Raw genomic sequence first — 15,649 nt, 5'->3', positions numbered from 1 at the left:
ATTGTTACGGACAATGGTTCGCAGTTCACCTCTTCTGAGTTTGAAAGCTTTCTAGCAAAGAGAGATATCAAGCACTGTCGCAGCTCAGTGTACTATCCTCAAGCTAATGGGGAAATTGAGCGATTCAACAGGGTTTTTAAAGACTGCCTTCAAACTGCCACCATCGAAGGTAAGCCATGGAAATCCTTTGTCACTGACTTCCTTCACATTTACAGGGCGACACCCCATGCAGTCACTACCTGTTCCCCTGCTGAATTGCTTCATGGTCGCACAATCCACACAAAACTTCATGTCCGAGATCTTCCTGCTGGGGTACCTCCACAGTCCACGAAGTCCTGGAAGTTGACAGTTCAACGTAAGCAGCAAAAGGCAAAAGTGTACACTGACAAACGTTGTGCTGCTACTCATCCTGGGATTCAGGTGGGTTCCTTTGTCCGCATTAGGAAACCAGGAATTGTGAGCAAAGGACATTCCAAATTCAGTCTGCCTTATAAAGTCGTCGCAAAGCGTGGCTCAGCCACTTATCTTCTATCTGATGGGAAAGTGTGGAATGCTGCTCATCTTGCCCCAACATCGTTGTCCTCTGTTGCTCCATCCACATCAACGTTGCCTGAGGACACTTACATCCCACACCAGATGCATGTGCCTGATGCTTTGCTTCCGGACCCTCCTGCTACAAACCATCGACCTAGGGTTCGCCGTGCTCCCTTCTGGGCTAAGGACTATGTTACTTAATAGTGTAGAAAGAAGGAAGTAAGAAAACTAAAACTGTTCAGTATGTTTTGTATATGTGCTACAAGAAAATTGTTGTTCAAAAGAAATGTTCATTCTGTTTTGTATACTACTGTATATGCACAACATACATGTTTAAGTGGTTTTTTGTGCACAGTTCTTGTGAAGAAACATTATGCTTTTCTACATAAGGGGAAATATGTTATATATCATACTCCTGCCAGTAGGTGTCACTACTAAGTTAAAAAGAGCTTCATGTACTAGAGTGGGCAGAGTGTGTGAGAGCAAGTAAAGGAGAAGAACCTAAACTCTACTGCTGAGTCCTTCGTGTTATTTTCTACATTTATTTCACCACTACACAACACTAGCACACCCCATTCAGCCAATCAGTGACTTCTAAAGGGCAGTATTTAGTTAGATAATTATCTTAGGGTCTATTAGGGTTGGATTTAAACATTGCTTTCCACACTCCAGGTAGCATTTCTTGGCTGCCGTACTTTGTTAGGCTGTAGAGTCTTCAAAAAAAATGCTTTACCTTGATGCAGCCTATAGGCTTTGGAACCCCAGTTACATAGTCTGCGAGACAGTAGCTAGTCCTTCAGGAGCAGGGCTGAAGACCACTGCTTTAGAATGCTCGTTTGGCATATGGCAAATGCTTTGAGACACTGAAGCGTAACAAATTAAAGAGCCTCTTTATTATTCACTGTTTCACTGCAAGCTGCATCTGGAGCTTTGTCACAAGCTGCTAATTACATTTGTTCATTTGATTGTGGCCAAGAGACTGGAATGTTCCACTTCTACCTTTGCCTGGTAACAGACTGGAGATGGAGCTGAAGCCACGTTTCACTCAGATGGCCTCTTTCCATGTAGGGCAATGAGGCTCTCCATGCTCAAGTATAAGCCACTTACCATAGACCTTCCATAACAGACCTGCTTGCCAAGCAGCACCAACCATAAGAGACATTATAGTATACAGATTGCAATAGTAGGGGCAAAAGCATTATACACAGTCAACCTGCTTATATCTTTTTCTTTTTTTCTGTTTTTTTGAAGATGATGATGATTATGAAAATGAGGATGATGCAAACCTGCGTAGGACTGAGTCGCTTTGCATATTTCAGCCACATAAAGGAAATTGCTTCTTGATAGAGATAGATTTCATTTTCCTAGAAACATTTCCGTGTGCTGGGCTTCAAGAGCCAGACACGTCCACACTTGCTGGCTTCGCTCTTGAGTGACCTGAAGAAGGGTAGGTGAATGCTGTATTCTAGTACAAAAAAAATTATTCTAGACCTTCAAAGTTCTTTAAATATCTCGCACAAACAGAAAAGGTTAAAAGCTGCACTGCTAAACTAAATAAGGGAATTTAGAGTGATGCCGGTCACTCACTGGTAAGTAATGTTTATTTGAACTCCCTACTCAACCCTTTAACTTCTATCTCTAACCTGATTATGTCAACTCTACCAATGTAAAGAGGTATGTCAGCCTAAAAAAAAAGCCTCCATTAACTCATTAAGTGAATAGTTTTAGGTAGAATTTTTGAAGCATACATATTTTTAGCATATTATAGTTTCAGACATTTTGATAAATGTGATTTTTTGACTTCAAACTACATAGAATGTACCATTATTATTAAGTCTATATGGTTAGTGCCATGGTTTTACCACATGTTTTATCTCAAACATTGGATAGAGCTGAACAGAATGTTCATTCTCATTCAACGGTTTTCTTTTTGTCTTCTGTGAAGCATTTAGTTGAGCTCTTATCTGGAAAGCTGTTACCTTGTGGTTTCTGAGGCTCTCTGATAACTCTGATAAACTTATCCTGTGCAACCGAGGAAACTCTTGGTCTTCCCTACATGGGACAGTCCTGATGAGTGCCAGTTCCATCATAACGTTTGATGGTATTTGCGATTACACTTTTTGCATTGATTGACTCTTTACTTTAGTTGAGTAGTGGATAGGAATATGGATTAGAACATTATTCAAATAGGGCAAATATTCACTGTATACCCACTCTACCTCTTCACAATTTCACAACTGATGCTCTCAAATTTAAAGGTCTCAATAAGAGCACAAGGAATTAATAAAAGTGAAAATGAACTCTTAACAGTTCAGCACAGCTTTTAACTGAAATGCATTTCAGGTAACTCTACCTCATAAAGCTGACTCTAAGCAAGAGACTCCTAAAGACTTCCAAGTCTCCTAAAATCTACTCAAGTGCTTATAGCACCTCTTTGTGGAGAATGTTTAGTTTGGTAAATCTGAGTGAATTACAAGCCAAGTCCATAAGCTATGTTAAACTGCTTCAATTTAAATGTAAAATCTCTTTCAGTAAGAAAACGGTGCTAAATGTTTACTTATTTTCTTAGGCTAAATGTTTGCTAACATGCTTAGCTAAACTATCCGGTTAACTGGTACTCACAGTGGGAATATACTGTATAAGGAGCCTCTACAAGAGGACATAAACAAGAGGACATTGACAAAGATATCCCTGTATAAAAAAAATATATATATAATAATGGTTTAGCTAGTTCACAAGTGTGATCAACCTAACCTGAAGTTAAACAACCAGCACAAGGTACGTTTTAAACTCGAAGATGAGTTTTTAAACCAACTTGGATGGTTTAAATTGTGCTTAGACCATCAGAAACCAGCTTCCAGCTAAAGTTGTTCTTGGGCTGCGTTTTTGTTTTGTATTTTTTGCTGCAGGTCTATCAGCCAGTTAGCTAAGATATGTTAGCCTGTAAGCTAATTCTTTATGCCTTTTTTTATTTAGTTAATAATTGACTGTTAGAAATATAGAAATACCTCTGCTTCATTTTACTTGTATTAATTTGCGATAATAACAAATCTCTCTTTTTCTTTATCCGTAAACATAAAAAGCTCTGAACGTGAAATCTTTATACGATGCTTTTAAATTGGCAAATACAAATCTCTGTCTACCGAACTACCTGGGAGATAAAGGAGGAAGATTTACGGTTGTTTGGCTTGGCCTGTGAGCCCGAGTCTTCTGGGCTCGCCATTTACATATGCAGTGGAGTGCAGCAGAGATGGGGGGGAGGAGGGGTTTGTCCCTGAAAAAGTGCTGATTAAGAAATTGATTTAATAACTCGCTGGGAGGACTGACAGCTGCTGTGGCGGTGGCGGGCGGAGGTGGCGGGCGATTTCATGCGTAATGAAAGGTGATGAAGGAACCGGAACTTTCCTTCTGGGGCAAAACCTCCACTAAGCCCATAATGCTGTATAATCATTTTAGACAGGCCTAAAATGAGGCAGTCTAGAGGAGGAGCCATCGCTGGAGAAGATTTAAGATGAGGGAAATGAGGGGCATCATGGAAGGAAACTCATAAACTGGGGGATCGTTTTTTTTTTTTGGACTTTTTTTGGCCATTATAAGGGTGAGTCTACTTATTAGCTATTAGCCTGTGGGCTCATATTGCCTTGAGTTTATAAGTTGTACTCGAGCACAGCAGGGAAGCAAACGCTAAACAGGCAGAAGTACTTTGAAGTTTTTAACAACTTTGGTTAGTGAAGTGTAGTGGGCAACAACACTGCATTCCTTTCGGCAGACTGGGACCCAAGCATACTATCACCTAACACCAATAAGTCTACGTTCACATTACCAGGCTGAAGTGACTCAAATCTGATTCTTTGCTCAATGTGATTCTGATCAGATTTTTTTTATAGCTGTGTGAACGTGCCAAATCAGATTTTTTCTAATCAGATTTGAGTCACTTTCATATGTGATCCTAAATCAAATACGTATTTGATCCACGGACATGCGACATGAATGTGAAAGATCAAATCAGAATTTGTGCTTCTTTTTGCTTTTACACATTAGCATTAGCGCTACGTGCCTCTCTCTCGTACCCACAGATCTCTTGGTGCAGCTGTGCAGCTATAGCTGATAAAAACAGCAAAAGCAAGACGCTTTTACTTTTTTCACCTCCTCGACCTGAGCATGTACTTCAGACCAGCTGATTACTCTCCACTCCAACAAACGATGCACCACATATGAGCTGCTAAAGCTAGGAGTCGTCTCAAATATGACGTTTTTTGTTGGTGGTGAAAAATGTGATATTTATACAAGAAACAATGTGCGCATGTGAGGCATTTCAGGGACACATTCGTTCACATTACAGACAGATATAGGTCACTTACATTTGTGAGTGTAATCCAACAAGACAGCCAAATCCGATCTGAGCAAAAAATCATATTTGAGTCCTTGGGCAAGACTCCTAACACTACATTTGGCAAACTGTGTAGCAATTTTAATATAAGTTGCTTTGGATAAGAACATCACTTATTTTTAGCATCATTTTAGCATTTATTCATAGTTAGAACAGTCTAACAAGACTTTGTGTTGACACCAAATGCAAAAAAAAAAAAAAAAAATTGCTGATATGGGGTATGGTGTTCTTCACAAAAATGATAAAAATTAAACAATAAAACAACCTCAAATATGGAGGTTTTGCTTTCCACCAGTTTCACTCAATTTTTTTTATTGTGCCGTTTATTTTTTTTCCTTTCGCCTTTCGTACACACACACGAGCAGTAAATCATGGGTGACTGAAGGCCGCAAAAGATTCTCCAGTTGGGAACGGCCTTTCATGATGTAACAGCCGAGAAATGCATGCGGGACATTGGATTGCGTATCGGAACACAGCACATGCCTCAGAATGGACATGGGAGAGTCACGTGACTACTCTTGTTTTATAAGCAGATAGCGCATCAACACGCATACAGTGGGATAACATAATAACAGTCAAAATAATTGACTTTGGTAAGAGTTTCTGAATGTTGGTTTGAGAAAATTAATTTTCCTTTAATTTCCCAAACACTTTAGTCTATTTTTAGACTTATCCTATTGATTTATTTGGTTCTGCTTCTTTATAAAGGGGTTATCAAGTTTATAAAGGAATTTATTTATGTTAAAAGTTAAAAGTTAAGTTGTAAATACTTACAACATATAAATAGAAAGAACATCAGTAAAAATAGCTTTTTAACTTACCTAATTATTTAGAAAGTCAGTTTCTACAAAAGTGAAAGTCTAGTGACTACAAAAATAATTATTTTATTCAGCACTATTTCAGTCAATACATTTGTGCAAACTAACAAAGCAAACTATTTTTTAATATTTCAATGTTTGAAATATTTAAAGGGGACATGCTATATATTTTTTCACAGGTTAAAATAGTTTTTATGGGCTATACTGTACAAAGCATGATCATAAAGTTCTTTGCGCAAAATCACAAGATCTCACCAGCTCTTTTCTTGCTAGTTTTAGTCCATTTCACAATGAGCTATTTAAGGGCTCTGTCACGTATATGTAAATAAGCTGTTGCTGGCCATGTCATGTATACGCTGAGAATTTACCACACGTTCGCTTGTGCTAAATGGCAAAACACAAACAATTTAATTAATGTTAAACTGTGATAGAAGTACAAAACTTATTATTTAAAAGTTCTTACATCTCCCTCATCTGCAGACTTGCCAGAGACAGAAGGTACAGATCCCTTCATCAAACAAAGTCTGTTGGCAAATCCTGCTGTGTATTGTCTGAGGGTTTCAACCAAAATGAAAACCAGGGTGGTTCTATATATGTTTCCTTATTATGATGTTACAATAAGGGAACCATCCAAACTGTTTGTAAACGGATATGATTTCTGATACAAAACTACTTAAACAGAAATGGATAGATGCTTTTTTAGAGCTTGAAGTGTTTATAGGAGCAGTTGAGACCCAAGTGGAAATACATAAACAAAATTAACAGGTTAATTCATCAGATTTTGTTTATTTCTTGGTATACTGAAAAAGTTACTGCAACAAATGAGGTTATCTGAAAGAGTATTTTTTAAGCTGGATTTGCTAGAAGTAGCATTAAACCATATGTAGGCAAATAATACTGTTGGCTTGCATAATTTTCTAGACATTTCCTTTAAAATTCAAAATGTCTCCTAATGGAACTCCAAGCATTAAATAACGAAGATTCAGCTTCAGGCACAGCGAGAAAAACTCACACATCAATAGTCTGACTGTATCTTATTTTGGACAAAGTGGAAATCAAAGTAAATTGTTAGTAAATCTGTAAAAAGAAAATTGCCTTCAATCAAATAGCATCCCCAATACAGGGACATCAACCCTTCTCAAAGGAGCAGACCAGTACAGTATTTCCTGAGCCATGTCAAGTTTAGTTTATGTAGCTAGCTTCCTAAATTGCATTGACAAGGCCAAATATAATAAAACCAATATCCTGTGTCTCTACAGATCATCTGAGGATTTCTTCAATTTCCACTTCACACCTATTAACTGAGACTCCCCTTTTCACACAGTGCTACCATTGCTGGGAAGGTGCTTCTTTGAGTTCATGAAACTACTAGACATATCCTGTGCTGCTTATACAAGCTTGAAGGAAAAGGTTAACTGCCATTTATGTTACAAAAGCTTATAGACACCTGTAATTCCTTGGCAAAATGTATTTGAGTGTATTGTAGAGTCAGGTCTAGAAGGCATGCCAACAGGTAGACTACCCAAAAGAAGCCCCTGAGAACCTTTTTGTTTATAGGGCAATGGGGGAAGCACTTTTTGTGGCCTCTTTCGGCAAGAACCAGAGCCCTATTTTAGCGCTCTACAGCGCATTGACCAATTGCATAACATGCAGCTGGATTTAGGGCGTGTCGGTGTGTCTTTAATATTGTGAGGGTACAAGAACTACACCTTGTGCCATTCAAAATGCGCAAAAGGCATGTATTAATTAATCAGGGGTGCGTTTTGGGCATAATGTGAAAAAAAACCCACTGATTTAATAATGCGAAATCAGTCTGTCACTTGTCATTCCCTTTAAGATCCATGTAAACTCTGACTTTGGCTCATTGGTATCTTAACAGAGTGGCGCCTTTGAGTGTCTCAGCAGAGGATACTGACCTGTGCGTTCACACTGTGAAGGTACCAGCAGCTCATTTAAGGGAACAGCAATGTTATTTTATTTTTTATTCTGTTTATTTTTGAGGTGAAAGTCAAGTTTGTGCAATGCAACACGTCTGGATTGGTTGGCTGACTGTTGAGTCAGTGGCGCACCTGTATTTCCAGCCACCAAGATAGAAACATGCCAGAAATTTACCTGAACGCATCTCACTTCCAGACCACCACACCCATCAGTGTACATATATTCCCAAACTCTGATGCTATTTTAACAACGGGGACGCAAGGCGTGAAAATAGACTGTTGGCGGGGTGTAAGATAGCAACGAGCATTGCAACATGCCTTTTGGAGAGTGTATGATGGGCACCCAGTCTCCAATCAGACCACACCTCATAATTTATATACCTTCCTGAGACATACAATTACTTCATACTGAGTTTTGCAGCAATCAGGAGTGTATTATTTGTTTGTGTTAATGAGTGTTAAGTGTTACACTTGTATTTTTTAGTTGAAACTTGCAGAGTGCATCTGATAGTTGGGTCAGATTGAGGTCAAATCATGTTCTCATCACAAATGAATCACCACAGAGTTTGTTTGGGACTGGACCGAGACCAACTCCTCTCAGGGGTCTTGATACGGTTGTTTTGGTCTGGATTTAATGTGATTAGTGTATTCAATCCTGCTCAAACTTATTGCACAGAGTAAAAATGAGCCAAAATAATCTAGTCCAATTTAACTGGACTAAAAGGTACAGTACAGTAAAGTACAGTAAAGTACTGTGTGCTTTGTGAAGTATGTTTTGGGTCATTGTCCTGCTGGAAGGTCCATGTCCTTTGAAAGAATGCCTGCTTTCTGACACTAGGCCCAACATTGTTCTTTAACAATCTTTGGGAGTCTTCAGAATTTGTAATCCCATGCACCCAGTTAAGGAGTCCAGTGCCATGTTTCAACTTCCTCAGGTAAGCTCTGGCAACCCCCAACGTTTTTTGATGAATGGACCAATAGAAATGCGCTAAATTAAATTTGTTTTACACCAACTTCCATTGAAAGTTAAGAAGGATTCAACTGTTTCCTGTTAAAGTTTTGGTGATACTTGTTTTTTATTGGACAGCGACGACATGTCTAAATGTATATTTTCACATCTAGTTAGTTTTTTTTATGTCTTTGTATTTTATATCTGTTTACAAAAAGCCACTCTGAATGAAAGGTCCTATTCAAATAAACTTGCCTTGCCTCTGTGTCAACACTGGGGTCATTCTGGGGATCCTTCTATAGAATCCCTTTTCATTTAGATGGTGATGGTTAGTGTGAACTGACATTGTTGTACCTTGTGTCAGTAGGTCAGTGTCAGATTTAATGAACAGACCAGGCTTAATTGGGCTTGGTAAACAACCGGAATGCGACAAAAAGGGTGTGTTGGCAATACTTTGCAAAGTGAGAGTGCAAACCTGATTTTTTAAAACACAGATAATGAGGTCTAACGGGTGAACCGAAGGTCAGCATATGACAGAGGGAGGATGATCAGATCTGGAATCAGCATAGAAAGAGTTGAGGCCTAGAATTGTGACGGTCAGATTCAGTTAGTTAGAAAAAAATAATTCCACTTGCTTTTAATTATTCTGGCTCCAGTTTCCCAACACATGATGATAATAAGATTAGCTTAACTTGTCCAGATTCCATCGAACTGTGTACTTAAAACTTTTGGGAAACCAGGTCCAAGTAAGTGTTTTGAGATCTACAACAAAGACTTTGTGAACATTACATCACACTCTTAATCCCAGGCAAGACAACAACAACAGCAAACAAACATATTTTCTTAAATAATGATAAATATGCAGAAACTTGTGGAAATAATTAAGCAGAAAATGTGAATATGAAGTAAGATGTTCATTTTGTTTAGAATACTTGTGATTTAACACTTAAAATCCATTACAATAATTACATTCTAAAGTATAAAAATTCTCAACTTTTTCCAATAGAAAGAGCAAAAAACTGCCCCTCAAAAAAAGGCCCAAAACCTGCTTCACTAAATTTGAATTTTATGTTGTCCCTCGTGATATTTATACACACACATTTGATAAAAGTTGCAGTGGTGGCCTGGTCTGCACCCACAGAGGCGTAGCAGTACAAATGGCAACCCGTCTGCTGTCCAATCAAAGTGGCGGGCTTACTGGTCACATGGGGCACTAGATGGAGATCTGGCAGTAAATCTGCCCTGCAGCTGGTTTAATGGGCCTTGGCTGGCAATGAGAAGCCAGATTATATACGTTTATGAGGGTATGAAAACCTTTCTCATGCCTCCCTGACCTTTGCTCGCTCTTTATGCAGAGGGCCATGTGTAAATCTGTTTTCCTAATAAGCTATTTGCATTGTTTACAGCGCTCCGTCGCCAGACATAATCAATCCTTCGACTTTCGGTTTAGCGCACGCTAATCGCTAAGTGTCTAGAATGCTGATTTGGAAGTTCTTTATTGTGATTGTCTGTGTGCTGTTGCTGATGCCCCTCCTTAATACTGAATCCAACACTCAGGTCACAACCCTTTGTTAATGTTGATTCTGGTCCTAATCATATACAGTAATGTCAGTGCACGTCCTTGCCTTCACTAGGCTTTTGGTAAAACTGACTTAACATGGATCTCCTTTCATTAGAACCACATATCTACATCTTTAACCAAAGTAGTGTAATATTTCTAACACATAAATACCTATACAATCATCTTTACAACAAAATATCCAGGTTGGTGCTGCATCCAGAAACGTTGACTACTCCTTTCATGGAGCACCATCATTCCAGAGAACATTACATCACACTCACAATGCCAGGCAAGACAACAACAATAAATAAAAATATTTACTTAAATAATGATAAATATGCAGAAACTTGTGGAAATAATTAAGCAGAAAATATGAATATGAAGTAAGACGTTCATTTTGTTTAAAATACTTGTGATTTAACACTTACAATCCATTACAATAATTACATTCTACATTCAAGTATAACATTTCTCAACTTTTTCCAATAGAAAGAGCAAAAAACTGCCCCTCAAAAAAACCTGTCCCAAAACCTGCTTTACTAAATTTGAATTTTATGTTGTCCCTCATGATATTTATACACACACACTTGATAAAACTTGCAGTGGTGGCCTGGTCTGATGATGAGCACCATCATTCTAGAGAAAACAATGAGAAATGGCTGAAACAACAAAAAAGATGCAGAGCTTTCAGACCTCAAATAATGCAAAGAAAACAAGTTAATGTTCATAAAGTTTTAAGAGTTCAGAAATTGATATTTGGAGTAACCCTGGTTTTTAATCACAGTGTTCATGCATCTTGGCATGTTCTCCTCCACCAGTCTTACACACTGCTTTTGGACAACTTTATGCCTTTACTCTTGGTGCAGAAATTCAAGCAGAAACTCACAATTTCTTAAGTGGTCTCTTATTTCTTTTTCCTAAACTGTATCTACAAGCATCTGAACATAAAGAATAAAGTATCAGAAACGATCACAGCAGGCACATTCTTTCTCATTATTATCCTCAGACACCTGAGCTAGACACTTCTGTCATGTCTGTGCTTTTGTTTTTAAGAAACGTACCGTCTATCTATTATCTCGTTGAAGCATGAAGATATAACTGATTAGCGAAAATACAAACACGGACAGGGATGCTGGATAAATGGCACAGCGCAACAGTTGCGTGCCAGCGGAGCTAATAAAACTGACGGCAGAGTGCGAAAACAAGTGAGAGAGAATGGCGAAATGCAAGCCTGTGGAATTTATGGTCTTGGACGGTGATGGAGAGCAGTCATTCCAAAGGCCTTGCTTGTGAAAGGCATAACGAGGCTTGAAGGCATGCAGTACGTATTGGGTTCCGTACTGGTAATAATGGCAAATAACCCTGCGATTCAACCAGGCCTGTGGTTTAGTATTCGTTCCACAAACGTGGTCTGGTGTTCTTTCATCTAAATGCAGGGCAGAGTGGTCTTGCAACATGAAAGAAAAAGATGCAACACCAGATACTATGAAAAGGGTGGCGGAATAAACAGCAAGGATGCTGCTGCCAGTCATTTCACCCCTTGTTACGGCCTGTCGAAGGCCAGCCGCACCATTTTTTTTTATGTTACACCTGCAGCTTTTATGCTTAAAGTCAGAACGGTTCTGTTCTCTAGCAGTGACTGTGACTTATGTAAGTTTATATCAGCTGGCGTGAGCCACCGGGCTGCTCTGATATCAGGTTTGCTGTTAATATTCCACTCTCGGCCTGGGTTCGTTTTTACGAAGAAAAGAAAGGAAAAAGAAAGAAAGGAAAAGTTGATAGGCCTTATCCCCTTCATTGACAGACCGCACCAACTCTCGTGGCTTTAGCGTGGAATGTATTTCCCAGATGTAAAGTATCGAAATCAAACATTTCCCGTTAAAAATGCTCTGGAAAGCGAGATTCTGAAATATTCATGGCCGAGAGAAGGGAGAAAAAAAGACACCCTCTTCGTAAATAGATCATAGCTTTTTCAGAGATTCTCTTTGCAGTTGTTGTAGCCAAGAAAAATGTGAAACCTGACCCCATTTCCTCCCCCCTCCCTTTTTTCCCAGCTGTGTGTTTCTTTTCTTTTCCTTTTACTTCTTCTCCTTCTACTTCTACACTTCTTTTTTTATCGTTTTCTTTTTTTTTTTTGACATTGCAACATCTGGGAAGGCTTTCTCGCAGTAATCTCCCCCAGCTCAGGGGCCTGCTCTGCATCATAATAGAGCTTAGACCCCCTCCTCTTTCGCTTTCTCTCGCTCTCTCTCGCACACATACACTGTATTGACAGGCACACACAGAAACACATGGCTCTGGTGTGATGAGGTAATGCCTGAGCCGATGTGGTTGAGGGAAGCAAGGCGATCAGCCATGATCTGCCCAATGCAAAAAGTCAGGAGGAAAAGTGCGAGGGGAAGCTGGATGAAGGGTGCTTTGAACGTGTTTGCTCTGGGTTCTCCTGCATCTCAGACAAAAAGCAGATAAGGCTACAGTCTCACACTTCAGCCTGCTCCGATAAAATCCCCCAGCTCGCTCCCACAGCCAGATGTTTACCCCAGACGCCACCAGGCTGTCATTTTTTTGGAAGGGTTCGTACAGCGCTAGGTTCTGTTTACATTGGCTGTTGGCTCGTGAGAAGTGCTGTGGCAACTCTGCATCACAAGCAGATTTAATTGTGCTCGCTAAAGTTTGACATAAAGGGGCCACTTTTGCAGGCTTTACTGGCTTTAACCCCTAAAAATGCCTAATACCCCAAAGGTTTTCAGTTATTGAGCTTACATAGTAGGAGATATTAGACATTAGATAAAAGGTAAGATTTGTAACTGAACTGAAATCATGAAAAATTAGGGGTTAAAGTCCACAAAAGTAGCATGGTTCCAGTTATTAATCCAGGTTTTAACCCTCTTGTTATGTTCCGGGTCAATTTTTTCAGTGTGAAACTTCTTCTGCTTTCCTTAATTAGTATAATCAACATATAATATGAAAAGGGTTCATCTCACATTTTTGCAACCACTTCCTTAAAAAACAAAATCTAAAACAACATTGCAATGTTATGTACAATTTGAACATGTATTTTTTTAAGAAAAAACAATTGCACGAATCTTAAAGCCCAGGCTAATAACAGAAACATGCAAAACGTGTGGGGTTTAACCCCTAAAATTTTTAAACTTAAAGTTTTAAGTTATAGATTTTAAGTTTGATCTACTATCAAAAAAATTATACAATTTATTATGCAGTATCCACTATAAATCTTAAAGCTCAAATTAATATCTCAAAACATGCAACTTATAAAACAAAACTTAAGTTTTGTCTAATATTGCCTTAAAATCTTTGTGCATCTTAATAGTTAATACCTAATAGCTAATATTATGTAATTATTCAGTAATCACTTTGAATATTAAAACCCAGAATATTAATTGAAACCATACTTTAACGCATACATTTGCATGTTTTCAGCTATAGATCTGAACTTTTATCTAATATTTAACATCTCCTACTATGTATTATTCAGTAACTACTGTGAAAATACTGTGAGCCAAATATATATTTAGTAACCACTTATGAAGCCCAGAATAATAACTGAAAACATGCAACTTTTATTTTATTTAAACCCTAAAAATTACAAGCTATCACATGGATCATTATCTATATCAAACATCTAATAACTCACACAATGTATTTATTAATTAACCACTATAAATCTCTTATAGAAATGTGCAGTCACCCATTTTCATCAATGGTGTAAATCCTTAGGGTTGACGTTAAATAATCTAAAAGACAGCTGGCCCTGCACTGGACTTGCACTCGTGAGCTCAGGAGCATGCAACCATATTTGGGTTGGGTTATGACAACTCGGCTCGGCGCGTAAATATTAGGACAGGCCTGTGATGAATGGCGAGTAGAAGCTCCACCCTACGTGAGTATGCTGAGATTCTGAGAGCGAGAGAGGAAGATAAGTGGGTTGGAGGATATAAAGAGGAAAATTGGGTCCTCTGAGAAGCACTCATTGACCTGAGGCAACTTCCTGAGGTCCCTTTCAGGCCTTTGAGGTTTCGGTTATGTGGATATCCGAGCAATTAGCCCTGTCTTGTTAACTGTTTCCTGGCATGTCAGTTTAGCCTTGATTGGCCAAATGCTTCTTAGTCAAGTTAAGCGTAAGGACACTTCATCTTTAACACCACCTACTACAGTATATGAAAGTATAGCTGCACGGTCATGAGGTTTTTAATTCTTTTTCAATTTTATTTTTTAAATCTCACTCTTGAGATTGTGATATTTTACTAATCAGCTCAGTTTAATAGGTCAGAACTTTGAGAATAATTGGCTGATGACTTGTAAAAGTGACAGTAAAAGTTGCAACAATCACACGCAGGCATCATCAGCAAAGTTAAACCAGCATTTTTAAACTTTCTGGCAATGCAAGCAACCTTCCATCCCTTGCTGTTCACTGTTCAAACTCCAAGATTATCTTCTGGCACATCACACAACTTCTCTGACACCTGACATTTCCCTATTTCTCCAAAACAGCTTCTAAACCAAGAAGCTAACAGCCCTCAGGGACAGTAGGAACGTAAAGCAATGCCTTGTGGTGTTTCAGAAGCACCTGACGCCAAACAGCAGCTGTACCTGATAGACGTTTCTCTCTTGCGCTTTTCCAGAATATATCCCAGGCTTTATTGGTGGAATCCTTCACATGCTCGCTGAAGGACCTCCGCAGTGGAGTCTTCACCGTGTGTGCCATATCCACGTGCTTCTCCTGAAGCCCCTCAAGACTCTCACTCTCCTGTTCTCTCCTTATTCCGTTACCCCATCCACAGAAGAGAAGAGAAGTCCGTTCAGCTGAGCGTGGTGAGAGGAGGAGAGGTTTTGCTTCCCAGTTTCAACCTCCTGATGCAAAAAAAAAGAAATCTGCATGCAATTTTTGCAGACACTCTCCTCCAAGTGTGTGTGTCACAGAGTAAGAGAGAAAGAGAGAGAGACAGAAATAAAGAGAGAGAGAGGAAAGCAGAGGGAGGGAGAGTGAGTGAGTGAGAGGGGGGAAGAAAAGGAAACTTCTTTTCCCACAAGCTAGGGGTCAAAGTCACCCAAAACAGTATTAAGTTAGAGTTGAGCATTAAACCCCCTTTTGCTTCAGAGCCAAAGAAACTTCTGCATCTGGACAACAACAAGCATTAAGGGACAGACACGTATACATGCGAGCTTCTCCAAGGGTGCTGAGATAAATATTCACAAGGTTTGGAGAAACAGACCAAGGGACCGTCCAATCTGTTTTGCTTTTTCGATTCTGTCTTCCTTTTTTCAAATGCAAAAGCAGAAGTTTCTCTTCTCTGTGACATTTGTAGAGCGTCTGCATGTTCTCAGATTGCAAAGATCAATTCAATGTTACACGTAATTGGAGTAAAGTATGCTTCAGTACTTCTGCAAAAAAAAAGAAAAATCTCTTTATATGAAGAATGAAGCACATACAACTGCTAG

The 15,649-nt window shown here is 39.0% G+C and overlaps 1 protein-coding gene across 2 annotated transcripts in view; it reads right to left on the bottom strand.

Annotated features, from left to right (window-relative positions):
* Positions 1-15,364, bottom strand: part of si:dkeyp-23e4.3 (rho GTPase-activating protein 7) — a 125,268-nt gene extending 109,904 nt beyond the window's left edge. For both annotated transcript variants that reach the window (XR_007424978.1, XM_007231705.3), the window contains exon 1: positions 14,801-15,364. Coding sequence is in view for 1 of the 2 variants with exons in the window: in XM_007231705.3 (XP_007231767.3) it covers positions 14,801-14,915 (115 nt within the window). In the remaining variant the exon portion in view is untranslated. The remainder of the gene's footprint in view (positions 1-14,800) is intronic.
* Between the last annotated feature and the right edge of the window lie 285 nt (positions 15,365-15,649).

Source organism: Astyanax mexicanus, chromosome 17, assembly GCF_023375975.1.
Source record: "Astyanax mexicanus isolate ESR-SI-001 chromosome 17, AstMex3_surface, whole genome shotgun sequence".
In the NCBI taxonomy this organism is placed as follows: Eukaryota; Metazoa; Chordata; class Actinopteri; order Characiformes; family Acestrorhamphidae; genus Astyanax; species Astyanax mexicanus.
Note: the sequence above shows the minus strand (reverse complement) of the source record. Positions and strands in the feature narration are given on the sequence as shown.